Here is a 16,136-nt window from a genome sequence, read left to right on the forward strand (position 1 = left end):
TTCAGAATGAAAAAGAACTCTTGTTTTAAATATTTTACCACATTGCCTTGATCACATGCTTCTCTATCCATCCATCAATTCACCTTATTTTCTAATATATTTCCAAGTAAGTTACAGATGTCAGTACACTTTACCCAATGCAATTCAGAATGCTTATTCATGAGAATTCAATCTTTGCGTACATTGCTTTGAAGTAAAGTTAACATGCAATGAAATGCTCAGATCTTTAGATACTATTTGTTAAGTTTGGACAAACGCATAAACCTTTAGCAAGATACAGAGTTACAGAGTATTTCCATCACCCTAGAATGTTCCCTCCGGTCTTTATCGATCTCTGTTCACCCAAACTGGAGTGGCAGAAGGCGGGGTTTCGTGTTCCCTGAGCACAGAGGATGCTCACAGCTAGACCAGGGTGCGGCCAGGCCTCTCTGGACTCAGGGACCCTGGGGAGGGCTCAGGCCTCGGCCAGTTGCTGCAGCACAGAGAGGGACCCGTACAGGGCAGACAGGGGCTTCTTGGCCTCCAGGTCCCAAGTCCCCTTGGGGTTGTCGGGTGCCACCCTCAGGCCGCACTCCTGCAGCAGGCCAAAGGTGACAGCCAACCCCTCATCCTGCAGCGAGGCGAGGAGCTTGGGATCCAGGGTGAAGGGAATGTTCCAGGGGTACCGGAAGTTGGGCTCCAGGATGCTCTCCACCTGGAGGAAACAGGGTCAGTTGTTGCAGGCCAGCCTTTGAAGTCGGGAATCAAGACCTTCTATCCTGAGAGCCAGGGCCTCTCGGGGTCATGGGAGAAGGAGAGCGATGGAGTCAAGGGGCCCAGAACTCTCATCCTATTCTGACCCGTGGTCAGGGTGAGCTTGGATATGTTTCTGAAAATTGTTGAGCTTTGGTTCTTCAGGTGCCAAATGGTGATACTAACATCGACCTTGCTAAATGGTGTTATCTGCAATTACATGTGTATCTGTGCAATGTGTGCATGTATGTGCATACATCTGTACACATATGTACTGACATATACATATATGTGGAGGAAGACAATTTGCAAATGGTAACCGTATGAGAAAAGGATGAGCCCCCAAACATGCATTCCTGTGTGGCTCTTTTAGAACAGTGGGAACCCTCTGCTGGGGTTGCCATGGAGATGGAGACCCTCCTGAGGTGGAGGGAGAGGCAGCCAGGGAGTTCCCAGTGGCCACACAGCTCTGTCCCCAGTGCCAGCAGGACCTGACGTCACCTCTCTTTCCTCAGGATCATTCTTATCCCGGTTCCCTCGCCCTCATCCCAGGACACTATCCCCTGGGGGTTGATTTCTTACCAGCTCCCGTTGCTGGGGCAGGATCCTCTTCTCCATGGACCAGGCCAGCAGCTCATGTTGGATGTCACTCAGCACTGGGGACAAGGGGACATTTGGGGAGAGACAGTATGAGGAGTCAGTGCTTTTTTCCCCACTGTGAACTAGGGAACCCCAAGAGAGGGGAACCCTGAGGCAGAGAAATAAAACCCGTTAGGCGTGAAGGTCAAGTTCCCTCCTGCTCTTGGGATGGTCTCCAGGATGCTCCGTAACACGGTCCAGACTGGAGCCTGGAATCATCCACACCCACTGATACATTGGATGGACTTGGGCCGGTCTTTCTAGGTCCTGGGCTGGTTCTATATCCTGTGGTGAATTTATCTCACTGAGCCCTTCTGACCTTGCAGAGAGGTATGATGTGAGATGAAGGTCGTTAGAAAGATTTTAGACAGGGGTGTGCATGCGTGCTAAGTCACTTCAGTCGTATCCAACTCTTTGTGACCCTATGGACAATAGCCCTCTAGGGTCCTCTGTCCATGAGATTCTTCAGACAAGAATCCTGGAGTGGGTTGCCATGTCTTCCTCCAGGGGATCTTCCCCACCTACGTCTCTTATGTCTCTTGCGTTGGCAGGCAGGCTCTTTACCACGAGCACCACCTGGGAAGCCCCCATTAGAGAGGTGGCAGATGGCATCTAACCCCTTCCTTTCGGGTCTAGAGGCCAAATTTGTGATGTTCCCACATTTCCCTCAAGTCACTCTTACCCAGTAAGGCTTCAAGGAGGTAAATGACGTAGGGTCTTGACTCAAGCCACACATTTCTTGAGTCTTCCCGCATCTCACTTAGGAAGCTGCCTGTATGATCCCAAAGGTTCCCATCCAGCTAGAGGAGACCCGTATTAGCAGAAAGACAACAACAACAATAATAGTAATAGCAATAGATATTGTGGTACGATTCTGCCAGTATCTTTTGAGTTTACAAGTGATGAACTCAGGTAGGAGGGGAAGGGCTCTTCACCTCCCCCAGGAGGTTCCAAGCAGCTGCAGCACGTGGGCTGCAAGCCCTGGACCTGGTCACTGTGCTGGGTCAGTGTCTGGGGTCCCCTCCTCAGCCCTCCTTCCCCAGGTAGCTCAGTCGTCGACCTCCTAAACTTGCCCCTTCACAACTCTGATTGGCCTTAGGGAGAATGGGACCCCCTTCTCACCATGTCTGTGAGGTCCTGCAGAGCCCCTTGGTCCTTGAGCTTGGCCAGGATGGTATGGAAAAGAGCATCTCGAATGTCCCTGGGGAGCTCAGCCACTGCCTCCATTTCCCTAGAAACCTCGTTTTGTAGGGACTTGAAATCTGTCCTCAGCATCAACATCAACCAGAAAGTGGGGAGCAATTCTTTGATTAGAAGGTTTGTGGTATGATAAGCTGGGCACCTCCATCCCATTTATCTGCCAACCAAAAGCATTTCTGTGGACAGCATGTTTGAACTCTGAGGATGGAGCTGTCATAATAGTCTAGAAAGGTGGGCAGTCCTAGTGCTGAGAAGGGGCCAGTGGGGGAAGGGGTGGGGGGAGTAGAAGGCTGGAAGGAGAGAAGGAGATTCTGGAAAGAGGTCACAGAAAGTGGAAGAAAATGACCAAGCACTCAGTTCTGGGTCATGTCTAGAACAACATGGATTCTCGTGATGGGCTCTAGAGGTGAGAATCCCAGGTGCTCTGGGCCCAGTTCCCACATGTGTTGAGTGGGATGTTTTGCGGATTACATGAGTTTACTAAGTAAAATGCTTGGCGGGGGGGTAGCACCTGGCACGCATAGATTATCGATCTCATCGTGTAACTGCCTGTATCATCTGTGACCACAGACACAATCAAGGCATGGTGTTGGGGGTTGTCTGCTTCTCCTAGGAGACTTCAGGTGGCCTCCAGATGGTCTGCTAAGAGGAAGCAGTCCAGTGAGGCAGGAATTTCTGGCTGTATTCCCACTGCTCAGAATAATGCCTGTTGCTCGAATAGTTTTCAGCAAGGGTTTGTTGTGTGCATGCATGCATCCGTGAGTGAATGAATGAATGAGTGGGGCTGTACAAAGCATCAGCGGGAAGTAGAGCTCAGATTTGTAAGTTGCGTGCACATCACCTTTTGGGCACTTAGCTTTGCAGTTTTCCACCCAGGAAGCCCCAGGTTTCTTCATAAATACTGACCTCGGGAAATGGGTTCCTGTATTCTTCCTGGAAAGAGTCACAAGGGATCATCTCCCTTTCTCATCCCCCAGGTTTACTCTTGAGATGTTTTGGAGGGTCCTGCCCTCCAAACACCTCCTCCCTTTTGTTTAACCTCTTCCTCCCCCCATTCCAGCCCATCCCTCCACCTCCTTGGCCTTCCCAGACCCTTCCCATTCCACAGAAACTAGGGCCAGGCCCCGGGGCAGTGGCAGCAAAGGCAGGGGCCATCTGCTCTGCTCTCCAGACGTGTATGTGCCATTAGGACCCCACCCCAATCCCAGCAAACACACACTCACCAATTGGGAGGATGGGACGTCTTTTGGTGCCTAGAAGGGAAATTTAATTTCCCATCCAAGAGTTAGTCTGTGAGGACACTCGGTTTCCCTGAACTTCTGCCCTTACTTCCCTGAACCCCCTGCTTTCTGTCCACCCCTTCCCCTTGCCCAGGGCACCAGAGCCAGCGCCACGGGTAGGCTGTAAGGTCATCCACTCACCCATCGCTGATTGCCTCTGCACTTTGCCTGGAAAGATAAGCAAAAGGGCGCATTCTCCAAGAGTTAACCTCCCCTCCCCCAAGACACACACACAAACACGCCCCCCCCCGCCCCATTACCCCATTCAAAGGAGAAAAGTGGCTTTCTCTGTGGCTGCAAAGGTCTATGGCTTGTGAAAGACAGAAAAGATAGCAGGCTACGGAGGAAGGAGGGTAGTTTCCCTCTGGGTCTGCCTTGCAGATTAACACCTGGGCTAAACACCTTGCACTGCTCTTATTAGCATCCAGAGAGGGTCAGGGCTCAGCAGGGCCTGGGGGCTTGGCAGAGAACCTGCCCTGCTGAGGAACTCACCTACGAAAAAGGCTTTCCGCTTGTTGTCATCTGAGATGGAAAGAATTTCTGGATGGGGAAGAAGGCAGGTCAGGAGAGCCCAGGTTATTCCTGGTGGAGGGGTCTGATCCCACTTTCCCGGCTCTAAAATGACTCGCTCACCTGGTGACAGCGGCAGCCCCTGCAGTTTAACTGGAAGAAGAAACAGATGTGCTCACTCAGGTGCCTTTTCTCCCTTCCCGTCCCTTCTCCCTCCTCCTCCCAGCCTCTCTAACTCCTCCCTGCCCCCCCTTATTTCTCACCTCTCAGCTGACACAATGCCTGGAGACAGGAAACCTTGGCAAGTACCGCCCCCCACCAACTTCCCCCTCCCCAGGACTCTGCTTCAGGATTCAGAAGAGAGAGGTGGCTGTCTCTGGGGCCAAGGGGCCTGTGGCAGGGGAAGAAACGAGGAGGTGGTGGAGGACCTGGCTGGAGGGGTCTTTCCTGTGGGACTGAGTGCCTTGCAGGGCTTCTGCAGCATCCAGCCCCAGGTCTAGACAGAGACCCCGCCCAAATCAGGAACTCACTTTCTGGGAAGGTTTTCTGCTTGTCGTCATCTGAGATGAGAAGAATGGCTGCAAGGGAAAGAAGCCAGGTCAGGAGAGCCCAGGTTATTCCTGCTGGGTCCTTTCACACGGCTGCACCCGTAGACCTCTCCCTTTGCCCTCCGGCCTGAATGGTGCAGAGAGGCCCTGCACGCCCCCTCGTGGTCAGGGCACGACTTGCAGGCAGGGCTGTAACACTCTCCTGAGTCCCGCTGACTTCGGTTCCCACGGGCTAACACTTAGAAAACATATTTTTGAAAATGAGGCTTCTTCTCATCCCCTCCTAAATAAATAACACTTTGTCATTCCCCATGCTCGTTAATAACACTACCATCTCCTGATGCCCTCTGCACAGTCTCTGGTCTCTTTCTAAATTAGCCGTGAATCCCATCTTTGTCTCTACTCTCAGTAGGACTGGCCCTTTTTCTGGAAGCTGAGGTCCTCTGACCCCATGAGACTGGAGAGCTCAGTTCTTTTCTACTGCTATCGACAGGCGGTGACTGATGCCAGGACCTGGCCTTGATGAGATGTTACAGTCGGGGTGCTATACGTGTGTGTCTGTGTGTGTGTTGAGGGCGCCCTCTCTCCTTGGACCTCAGCTGTGTCAGGACGGCCTCTAGCTGGGTCTCAGCATTTGGGAGGGGAGAGAGGGGACGCCAAGCACACTGAGCTGTGTTCGCAGTGCTCACTGTTCCTCCTGGGTGTGTGGTTGCTGTTTGATGACACTGGTTCACAGATGTCGAGTCAGAACCCAAAGCGAGGGTGTGTGTATTGGGGGCTGTGCATTTTGAGGCTAGTGAGGGAAAGACGTATTAATAGATGAATTCCTGTGTTCCTTTGTTGGGGCTTCCCTGGTTGCTCAGATGGTAGAGAATCCGCCTGCAGTGTGGGAGACCCGGGTTCAATCCCTGCGTTGGGAAGATCCCCTGGAGGAGGAAATGGCCTTACATCTGCAGTTCTGTTTATGACGAGTCACTGTGTTATGAGCTTTGCCTGGGCTTACGGGGCTCTGAGGCTCCCCCAGGTGAGCTGCCAAGAGCGGCAGGGCCTTGAATGCAGGGTAGGGATCAGGGCTACTCTTTGCCTGGTGCTAAGGACACCCTGCGTTGGGCCCCCGCTGTGTCCATCTCTGCGTGGGACACTGCCTCTGAATATCCGTGTGGTCATAGTTCGGTCTTGCGGGCTTGGAGGTGGCTGTGGGAGGCTGAGAAGTTGTGCTCCTCCCCTCCCCCGGCAGGGAGGGAAGCCAGGGTGGCCTCTGGGTGGTCTCCCACTGCCCCCACCCCTTTCAGTCCCTGCTCACCTCGGCCATCCTCCCGGAACACCAGCTGCTTCTTCTTATAGGCCATCACGGTGCCCTGGGGCACAGTCATTGTCCTCTTCCTTACTTTGAGACCCGATCCCTCTGCTGTGCTCTGGGGAGAGAAGCCAGGCAATATGGTCATGTGTGCATGAGCTTCTAGAAGCTCACGAGCCGAGGACCCAGCAGCCTCCTACCCTCCCACTCCCCATCCTGGTCCTGATTTCCAGTTACCCATTTTTTTTTTAAATCTTCTTTGGTCAAGTATTTACCTTCACGTCTCTCAATGTCATGCTTTTATTGCATGTATTTGGGCGCCCTGTGGACCAGTCAAGCTAACACATAAAACTAACCGTTACGTGGAGTTATTCCCGTATTCTAGGAGACCTGAACGACGATGAACATATATCCTCATATGACCTGGATGAGTGGGATGGTGGGGGGCTGGGAGGGAGGCTTGTGAGGGAGGGGATATATGTGTACATGGCCAATCCAGTTCACTGTACAGCAGAAACTAACACAACAATGTAAAGCAATTACACGCCAGTAAAAAAATGTATCATCATAAGTTCTTTGTAGATGCTATTATTTTAATTATTTTGGATCAGGGAGCTGTTCCTCAGAAACACACACAATGTCCTCAGGCAGCCTCATGAGTCACTGGCTGTCCAGAATCAGCTCTGTGCTTTGATCCCCCAGGATGCCTCCTACCCTCGAGTTCCTGAGAGAGTCCAGTGTAGACCGATGCCACGGGGGGCTCTGACGTATCGAAACACAGGTGGTACCAGGCCACACGGATGCGTCCGTGAACCAGGGTGAGAAGCAAGCTGTTTTAACAGCATCTCAGCCCAGGAGCTGATATTTAGAAGCTTGCTGGGCCCTGTGAGAGTCGTTCTATGTGAAAGGATGCTGGGTTTTCTCCTGTTCTCGCAGAGTCCAGGTGCCCAGCCCAAGCAGATGGAGACCCAAAGCTGAGCATCAAAATGTCCTTCAGATTGGAGCCATGTTTTATTTATTTCAGGATTCTTTGGAATCAAATGATGCAGGTGGGATCTGGCCTCCCCCAGGACAAATTAACCGATTTGGGGAAAGTTAGTTCATATTTCAGGTTATTTTTTTTTTCCCTTTTTAGTTCCTAAATCTCTTACATGAGGACAACTTACACACAGTATGTTGCATAGAAAACATGTTATAACACACATGCAATTTCTTTATCTCCGCGAATCCTAGCTGATATTGCATACATATTTGATATATTACTTTGTCTAAATCAATTTAAAAGATTATAATTGGCCATCGTGAGTGAGTTGTGTACATCATATGTGCTTGAATGTATTTGAATCTATAAACTTTCTGCTTCAGGTATCACAGTATTTAGGGTGTTTTAACTGACAAAGTTTTGTTTTGTGTTAATGATTCCTTGGGCTTCTCAGGTGGCTCAGTGATAAAGAACCCGCCTGCAATGCAAGAAACACAGATTTGATCCCTGACTGGATTGGGAAGATCCCTTGGAGAAGGAAATGGTGACCCACTCCAGTATTCTTGCCTGAGAAATCTTATGGACAGAGGAGCCTGGCGGGCTACAGTCCATAGGTCTCAGAGCCGGACATGAGTTGGCGACTAGACAATAATTCCTTGTTTTCTCTAGCAAACCACACAAGAATATAGTACAGTGACTACACTTTAGTAATTTCAAGGGTCTATCATTTGCCCAAAACAAAATATAATCTCAAATAATTAAATCTATTGCCCATTTTACCACTATGGAATAATCCCATGTACTGAAATACTAAAGGGAGGATGTTAGATGGACTCTCAGGTCAGGAGTCAGGCTTCCTCAGCACATGAGAAGTGGGGAGTAATGACCCCACTCACCCCACCCCCTGAAAGCAGGTCCTAAGAGGGCCCAGAGACCCTGGGAAGGGACGCTGGGCTGGCTGTGCTCTTGGGGCCCGACCCCACTTCAGGACAACACGGTACCTTGGCATAAAAACTCCAAGGGATAGAGAATGTGCCCGTGGCATTCACACTGCTGCTGTCCTGAAGGACGGTTTCGTTGATCAGTTTCACAGCCTCTGTCACCACATACAGGTTGTCCCCTCTGGTCCGGCACTCCTGCAGAAATGACGGCTCTTGATCCAACACTTTCCTAGGGGACATAAAGGAGGAGGAGGGTCAGAGTGCAAAAGAGATGGCTTCTCAGGTCTCTCCTCTCCTTAGGACCTGAAGGCTGCAGAGCCTGTGTGGAGCCCTAACGGTGGGAAGGTACTGGCTTATAGGCTAAGAAGGATGTAGATGGTATGCATGATGGAGAGGCCCCCTTCTCTTATGGAGGGATGGGTGTGAGAGTATGCAAGCCATCTTCTTAAGGCTTTCCAAAATTGTTATTTCTTTTAGAGGGCAGTTTATAGATCTCCAGCTGTAGGGCCTCTGACCAGAAGATCCAGAAGTAGACAAGTCTAGACGGTGGAGAACAGTCCTTAGGAGATCCTGTTGTCAAACCTAGGGACCTCCACACCCATCCTTGTCCAGAGACATAGTCAGGGTGCGATGTGGAGCACACAGATAAAGTATGATGATGCTGGGAGGATTTTAGATGATTTTTTTTCTTGACTAGTATGGGTGGGTGTTTATGGATTGAACATCCTTGGCAGGTGGGTAGGCCTGGCTTGAAGATGTAAGTTTGGGTGGGAGATGTGAGTGGTGTGAAGTCCTGAAGACAAATTTCATCTCCATTTCATTTCTGAGACTCATCTCTGATTCCACTCAAGGCCCCTGCTAGGGTTGGTGCCCTGGATACCAGCCATGTCGAAGACTGAGAAACTCTTAGATTGCTTTTCGGTGGAGGGGGTCACTGAGGATCCAGGGCTGAGCTTTCCCATGGCCCTTGGAGTGCAGTTCAAGCCACTTATTTTTCAGTTGCTAAGTCATGTCTGACTCTTTGAGATCCCATGATCTACAGCTTGCCAGGCTCTTCTATACTCCGCTGTCTCCCGGAGTCTGTTCAAATTCTTGTCCATTGAGTCGGTGATGCTCTCTAACCATCTCATCCTCTGCCGCCCCCTTTTCCTTCTGCCTTCAATCTTTCCCAGCATCAGGGTCTTTTCCAATGAGCTGGCTCTTGGCATCAGGTGGTCAAAATATTGCAGCTTCAGCAAGAGTCCTTCTGATGAATATTCACGGTTGATTTCCTTTAGGATTGACTGGTTTGATCTCCTTGTAGTCAAAGAGACTTGCAAGAGTCTTCTCTAGCATGACAATTCAAAAGCATCAATTCTTCGGCAGTCAGCCTTCTTTATGGTCCAACTCTTACATCCATATGTGACTACTGGAAAACCAAAGCTTTGACTAGATAAACTTTTTCAGCAGTGACGTCTCTGCTTTTGAATATACTGTCTAGGTTTGTCGTTGCTTTCCTTCTAAGAAGCAGTCATCTTTTAATTTCATGGCTGCAGTCACTGTCCTCAGTGATTTTGGAGCCCAGGAAAATAAAATCTGTCTCTGTTTCCATTTTCCCCCCTTCTTTTTGCCATGAAGTGATAGGATCGGATGTCATGATCTTAGTTTTTTTTTTTTTTTTAATGTTGAGTTTCAAGTCAGCTTTTTCACTCTGCTCTCAAGCTGCTTATCTGGTGTCTAAGGGCTGTGTTATCTGATATCTACTTACTTCCTGAGCCTCATTTTCTTTCACCTTCATCTTGGTTGGCTAAGCTGCAGCCTCCCCCCTCCAACATCTTGACAATACCCACCTCTGCCCTGCCTCATTGCCTTTAACCCCTCTTCTGGATCCCTTTCATCCCGCTCTTGCTTGCTTCTTTTATTCTTTAGGTCTGAACTCAGCCCCTCCAAGGCCTAAACAGACCACCCTCCCTCCAGGCATTCTCTGTTACTTCTTCCGGTCTTACCTTCAGAGCCCCCATCACAAACTGTGATTACCTTTGTAGCTGAAACGCGTTGCAGCCTCCACATCCCATTTATTAAAAACCTAACTGCCTTCTTATATTTAAAGCTTTGATCTCAGACTTACTTATCTTACCTGAAACTAGCTGATACAATTTACTCTAGGAATTTTCTCTTTATTCATCAAGGAGAAAAATGGTTTTTATTTTCTTAGCTCCAGAAACCCAGATATTTTCCTGCAAGACAGTCTTTGCAGATGCTATTTCCAGTTAGGGCTGGCAAGACACAAGGAAGACAGATATTGGGCAATGCCCTGTCAAAGTGACTTCTGTTGAGTTTCTAGTTGCTTCCTTAACATGGGCTCCCACCTTTGTTGCCTTCATAAAAATCTATTTAAACTGGCATCTCAGTTTTTAAAAGGTGTAAAGACTTAAGTTTTTTGTTAAGTTCTTAGAGATTCATTGGCTATCCATCTTTGCCTATATGCATGGAGGTAAATTAAATCACCGGACACTTGCAGAGTTTAATTAAACAGTCTCAGAGTCTTTGTCTCATTTAAATAAATATTTTATTAATTTATTTTTTATTGATTATTTCCTCACTCCCTGTCCTTTGCCTGTCTACACTAATTAAAAGTGGCTTTCAGTTCAGTTCAGTCTCTCAGTCGTGTCCGACTCTTTGTGACCCCATGAACCGCACCATGGAGTCCATCACCAACTCCCGGAGTTCATTCAAACTCATGTCCATTGAGTCGGTGATGCCATCTAACCATCTCATCCTCTGTCATCCCTTTCTCCTCCTGCCTTCAATCTTTCCCAACATCAGGGTCTTTTCCAAAGAGTCAACTCTTTGCATCAGGTGGCCAAAATATTGGAGTTTCAGCTTTAACATCAGTCCTTCCTATGAACACCCAGGACTGATTTCCTCTAGGATGGACTGGTTGGATCTTCTTGCAGTCCAAGGGACTCTCAAGAGCCTTCTAAGCATCAATTCTTCAGTGCTCAGTTTTCTTTATAGTCCAACTCTCACATCCATACATGACCACTGGAAAAACCATAGCCTTGACTAGACTGACCTTTGTTGGCAAAGTAATGTCTCTGCTTTTTAATATGCTGTCTAGATTGGTCATAACTTTTCTTCCAAGGACTAAGTGTCTTTTGATTTCATGGCTGCAGTCACCATCTGCAGTGATTTTGGAGCCCCAAAAAATAAAGTCTGACATAGTTTCTGCTGTTTCCCCATCTATTTCCCATGAAGTGATGGGACCAGATGCCATGATCTTAGTTTTCTGAGTGTTGAGCTTTAAGCCAACTTTTTCACTCTCGTCTTTCACTTTCATCAAGAGGCTTTTTAGTTCCTCTTCACTTTCTGCCATAAGGGTGGTGTCATCTGCATATCTGAGGTTATTGACATTTCTCCCAGCAATCTTGATTCCAGTTTGTGTTTCTTCCAGTCCAGCGTTTCTCATGATGTACTCTGCATATAAGTTTAATAAGCAGGGTGACAATATACAGGCTTGATGTACTCCTTTTCCTATTTGGAACCAGTCTGTTGTTCCATGTCCAGTTCTAACTGTTGCTTCCTGACCTGCATACAGGTTTCTCAAGATAGGGCAGAGATATTTATATCGTGTTATTATTCAATGCCCAGCACATAATAATAGCACAGTAATGGGTAACTACTGTTTTAATAAGTGTGTATAAGATAATGACTATTAGTTGCATGAATGAATGAATGCATGAATATCTAAGAAGAGCAGCATGATATGGGAGGTCATTTTCTTCATTCTAAACCTCAGCAACAAGCTCTGCTAGATGCCTCCTTGCCCACGAGGAGAGCCCTTGGGGCTCCCTGACCCGTTTTTCCTCTCCCCTGGCCTCACCTCTTCTGGAGGTCTTCCCAGTCCCATGGTGAGATGGTAACAGACTGAACCTCCAGGGAGCATTCACAGGACTGGGTAGCCGTCCCTGACACACTCACTTCTAGCCCAGCAGTCACATCCACCTCAGCTGCCCCCTTCCAGACCGTTTTGTCAATGAAGATGAATTTTTTTGACAGTACAGGCTCTGGGGATAGAAAAAATGACCTTAGTTTTAGCCAAGAATTCACTCTGGAACAGCTGGTGTAGGAAATAGAATAACTAAGTCCTCTTTTTATCCTAATCCTCTTTAAAAAAAAAAAAATATATATATATATATAGTGTGAATTTTTATTTACTTAGCCACTCCCCATCAGGGATTGAACTCGAGTTCTCTGCAGTGGAAGTGCAGAGTCTTAACCACTGGACCACCAGGGAAGTCCCTACGCCATCCCTCTTACTCATGTAAATCTCAGTTAAAGTTTTAAACGTAAATTACTGCTGAGGACACGCAATCCATCTCCCCAGGGGCTGGACAGCAAGGGACGATGTCCTGATTCCAAGAAGGGATGAAGTCACTTGCACGCAGGTCCAGGAGAGCCCGAGCATCCTCTCTCCAGGCACTGCGTCAGCCCCATGGGGCAGCACACCGAGCAGAAAATGTTTGGGGTTTAGAGCCAGGCAGACCTGATTTGGATTCCAGTTCTACCAGTTCCCACAAGGCATTTTGTAAGTTTCAATTTGAAAGTGAAAGGGAAGTCGCTCAGTCACGTCTGACTCTTTGCAACCCCATGGACTGTAGCCTACCTGGTTCCTCCGTCCATGGGATTTTCCATGGCAAGAGTAGTGGAGTGGGGTGCCATTGCCTTCTCCAGGGGATCTTTCCCACCCAGGGATCGAAACCCGGTCTCCCCTATTGCGGGGAGCCGGTTTTACCGGGGAAGTAAGTTTCAATTTATTCTTATGCAAATGGAGCTATTAATCCCAACTTGAGAGGCTGCTGTAAGGATTCAGTGTGCTAAAAAACGTGCCTGGGTCCAGATAATTAGATTCTCAAAGAAGCGTGGCTCCTTGCCCTGTGCCTTGAGGCAGGCTGCTTTGGTATCTACCTGTGCAGGTGTCTTAGGGGTTTCTTGGGTGCTCGACTGTGAGCACCCTTATGTCTCACTCCTCACCTCCCTCACCCCTGGTTGACATTACCTGGGACTGAAGGGCTTGGCTCCAGGATGTCGGTGAGGGTGTGGTCAACTGGAACATCAGGTTGTTCCCAGAACTGAGAGAGGGTCCTCCTCTTCTTCCGCAGTAGCTTCAGCTGACAGAATTTGTGGGCACTCAGCGGGTTTTGGAGGGGCCTGAAGTCTTTGTCGCCAAGTTCTTTGACCAAATTCTTGCTAGTATGCTCAAACAGGGAGGGCATGATGCTAGGAGCACAGAGAGGAGCACACAGTTCATTTGGGAGAAAAGGGGCAACCTCTGATAGATCCTTGATGTTTGAACGGACATGATAGGAGATGAATTTAGGTCTTAAACCAGACACAGAAGGGCAACTACTACAAAATCTTACTTGTATGTGAATTTTAAATAGCTAAACTCGTGGAAGAAGCAGAGAGTATGATGGTGCCCAGGCGTTGTGCGGGGAAATGGAGTGATATTGGTCAAAGTGTTCATAGTTTCAGTTATACTGGATGGAAAAAACATGGAGATCTAATGTACAGAATGGTGACTATATAGTTAACACTATTGTATTGTATACTTGAAATATGCTGAGCTCGTATCTTAAGTGTTCTCATCACACACGCACAAGAGGGAGTATGTGAGGTGGTCAAAGTAGAAAGTATTAGGTGCTCAGTCGTGTCTGACTCTTTGCGACCCCATGGCTTGTAGCCCACCAGGCTCCTCTGTCCATGGAATTCTCCAGGCAAGAGTACTGGAGTGGGTTGCCATTCCCTTCTCCAGGGGATCTTCCCAATCCAGGCACGAATCTGGGTCTCCTGCGTCGCAGGCAGATTCTTTATTGTGAGTCACCAAGGAAGCCCATGTGAGGTGGTGGATATGTTTATTAGCTTTATTATGGTGACCATTTTACATTGTATATACGTATATCAAAATATCAAGTTATAAACCTTAAATATATAGAATTTTTGTCATTTATACCTCAATAGATCTGAACAAAGGATTAGACAGATTAATAAAAAAGCACAAAAAGGAAGTAAATCCCAGGCAATAGTGTAGATTGGAGCTCAGAGCCAAGAACTGCCCTGGAGATCCAAATGTTTGAATTATCTGTGTGTAAGTGGTAACTGAAACCATTTACCACTTCCTGGTATAGTACTTACTTACCACTTACTAGCAGTGTAGTAAGGATGTGTGTGTGCATGCTCAGTTGTGTCTGACTCTTTGTGACCCCATGGATTGTATGTAGCCCACCAGGCTCCTCTGTCCATGGGATTCTCCAGGCAAGAATACTGGAGTGGGTTGCCTTGCCCTCCTCCAGGGGATCTTCCTGACCCAGAGGCAGAACCCGAGTCTCCTGCATTGCCAGGCAGATTCTTAACTGTTCAGCCACTAGGGAAGCCCAGTAATGATGCAGACATGAATAAACAGTTAATAGTTGGGTAGGCAAAAATGTGAAGTGCATGTTTCAGACCACATCAAATGAGAGCAATTCAGTGCTCTCTCTCGGGGAAATAGGAACAAGATTTTCCACTTATATAGAATTCACTTTTGAACACTCATTGAGTGTTGAATAAAGACAGAATTTTCAACAATTCAAATAAAATCCCTGATGTGACTTTCCGTTTTGTCTAGTGTGGGCCCTGGAAGGGCTCAATGGACAACAGAGAAACATAAGAACGAAAAGGATTCTCTCAGCCTGGGCCTGGATAAAGATGTATCAGAGATATATCCCTGAGCCTTACATGCTTGGAGATTGTTATCAGGAGTTCTCCTTTACTAATGAGAACTTTAGAGGAAGCAGTACCTTCTCTAGGGGTCACATTGTGCTGTGCTGAGTCACTCAGTCGTGTCCGACTCTTTGTGACCCCATGGACTGTAACCCGCCAGGCTCCTCTGTCCATGGGATTCTCCAGGCAAGAATACTGGAGGGGAGTTGCCATACCCTCCCCCAGGGGGTCTTCCCGACCCAGAGCTCGAACCCAGGTCTCCCGCACTGCAGGCGGATTCCTTACCATCTGAAAAACCCGAACAAATGCACCTCTGTTCATTTCAGAAATCTACCCTGAACATTTCTGTCTCTGGCCAGAATATAATATCTTCTCTTCTTGTTCATCCCGAGTCTCCAGTTAGAACTTACCAGACTGTGTATTGTTTTGCCTTGTAGAAAATATTCCAGTTGAGTAGGGTCCCTTCAGACCTCCTGATGTCAAGCAGAGTTTGACAAACTTCAGAGAGTAGATACACGTGACTCTACTCACTATTTTCTCTCCACCAGTAAGTCTCTGACTCAATTTCCAATGCAAAATCCTAGAAAGACAAGCATACGATGGGCCCTCTTCTCTTCCAGGAGACCAGGGCCAGAGCTGAATTCTGGATCATGGAATCTTACCTTCTTAAGTCCTTATCAGCCAAAAGTCTGTGAAGTAGAATCGGGCAATGCTTGGTTCTATATTTATTAGGCTGTCTTGGAGCAGATTGGACAGAAATGTTGGGAAGCAATGCTCTTTTCCTGGCACAAAGAGAACTGGTTCAACAGGTCTTTGATTTACGCGTTTATTAGTCTTTGTGGCTGTAGTAACACACCTGGCTCACATTTTATCTTAAGTGTGCTGTGTGTAAACTGCAATCCTGGATCAGCGAGGAAGGGCCAAAAGTAAGCATGCTGATTTACTCAAGATTTCAGAGGGGGACGAGGTGGGGTAGGGGCATTGCACAACACAGGTTAGTTTCTTGAAAATTCTCCATTAGTCATCTTTTCAGCTTAGCCTTTTCAGAGGTTTTCATGGCGATCTTTCCTCTCAGGCCCTCCTTCCTCCCCTGACTCTGTTTCTCCTCTCCTGGTCAAGGTCTTGCATGTTTCTGCCATTTCGCTTCTTGGTCTCTGCTCTTTCGCACATTCTCTCTTCCCTTTCTTTTCCAGGGCAACCTGAGCTTCTCAAAGCCCTCCCTCCCTGAGCTACTCAGTCAGCACACAGCTGCTACATGCCAGCTAC

At 48.0% G+C, this 16,136-nt stretch overlaps 1 protein-coding gene across 1 annotated transcript; it reads right to left on the bottom strand.

The window, feature by feature from the left end:
- GSDMC (gasdermin C) lies at positions 1-15,656 on the bottom strand. The gene is made up of 16 exons (XM_027560844.1): positions 15,533-15,656; positions 15,281-15,450; positions 13,168-13,388; positions 11,992-12,175; positions 8,190-8,358; positions 6,213-6,324; positions 4,892-4,939; positions 4,485-4,514; positions 4,344-4,391; positions 3,993-4,019; positions 3,795-3,824; positions 3,478-3,504; positions 2,494-2,633; positions 2,054-2,171; positions 1,315-1,388; positions 1-694 (listed from the first exon to the last, which is right to left on the bottom strand). Exons 3-16 carry the CDS (start codon positions 13,382-13,384, stop codon positions 455-457), a joined length of 1,464 nt encoding a protein of 487 aa, XP_027416645.1. The 5' UTR covers positions 13,385-13,388; positions 15,281-15,450; positions 15,533-15,656; the 3' UTR covers positions 1-454.
- Between the last annotated feature and the right edge of the window lie 480 nt (positions 15,657-16,136).

The sequence above is a fragment of the Bos indicus x Bos taurus genome, chromosome 14 (genome assembly GCF_003369695.1).
Source record: "Bos indicus x Bos taurus breed Angus x Brahman F1 hybrid chromosome 14, Bos_hybrid_MaternalHap_v2.0, whole genome shotgun sequence".
Classification (NCBI taxonomy): Eukaryota; Metazoa; Chordata; class Mammalia; order Artiodactyla; family Bovidae; genus Bos; species Bos indicus x Bos taurus.

What these genes read in the sequence shown, in the direction of transcription:
- GSDMC (XM_027560844.1), bottom strand. Translation starts at nt 13,384, where the DNA reads ATGCCCTCCCTGTTTGAGCATACTAGCAAGAATTTGGTCAAAGAACTT. An exon ending in GCAGAAAACCTTCCCAGAAA is followed by an intron (nt 4,515 to 4,891) that starts GTGAGTTCCTGA and finishes TTCTTCTTCCAG; the next exon opens with TTAAACTGCAGGGGCTGCCG. An exon ending in ACAGGAACCCATTTCCCGAG is followed by an intron (nt 2,634 to 3,477) that starts GTCAGTATTTAT and finishes TGCTGAGGACAG; the next exon opens with ATTTCAAGTCCCTACAAAAC.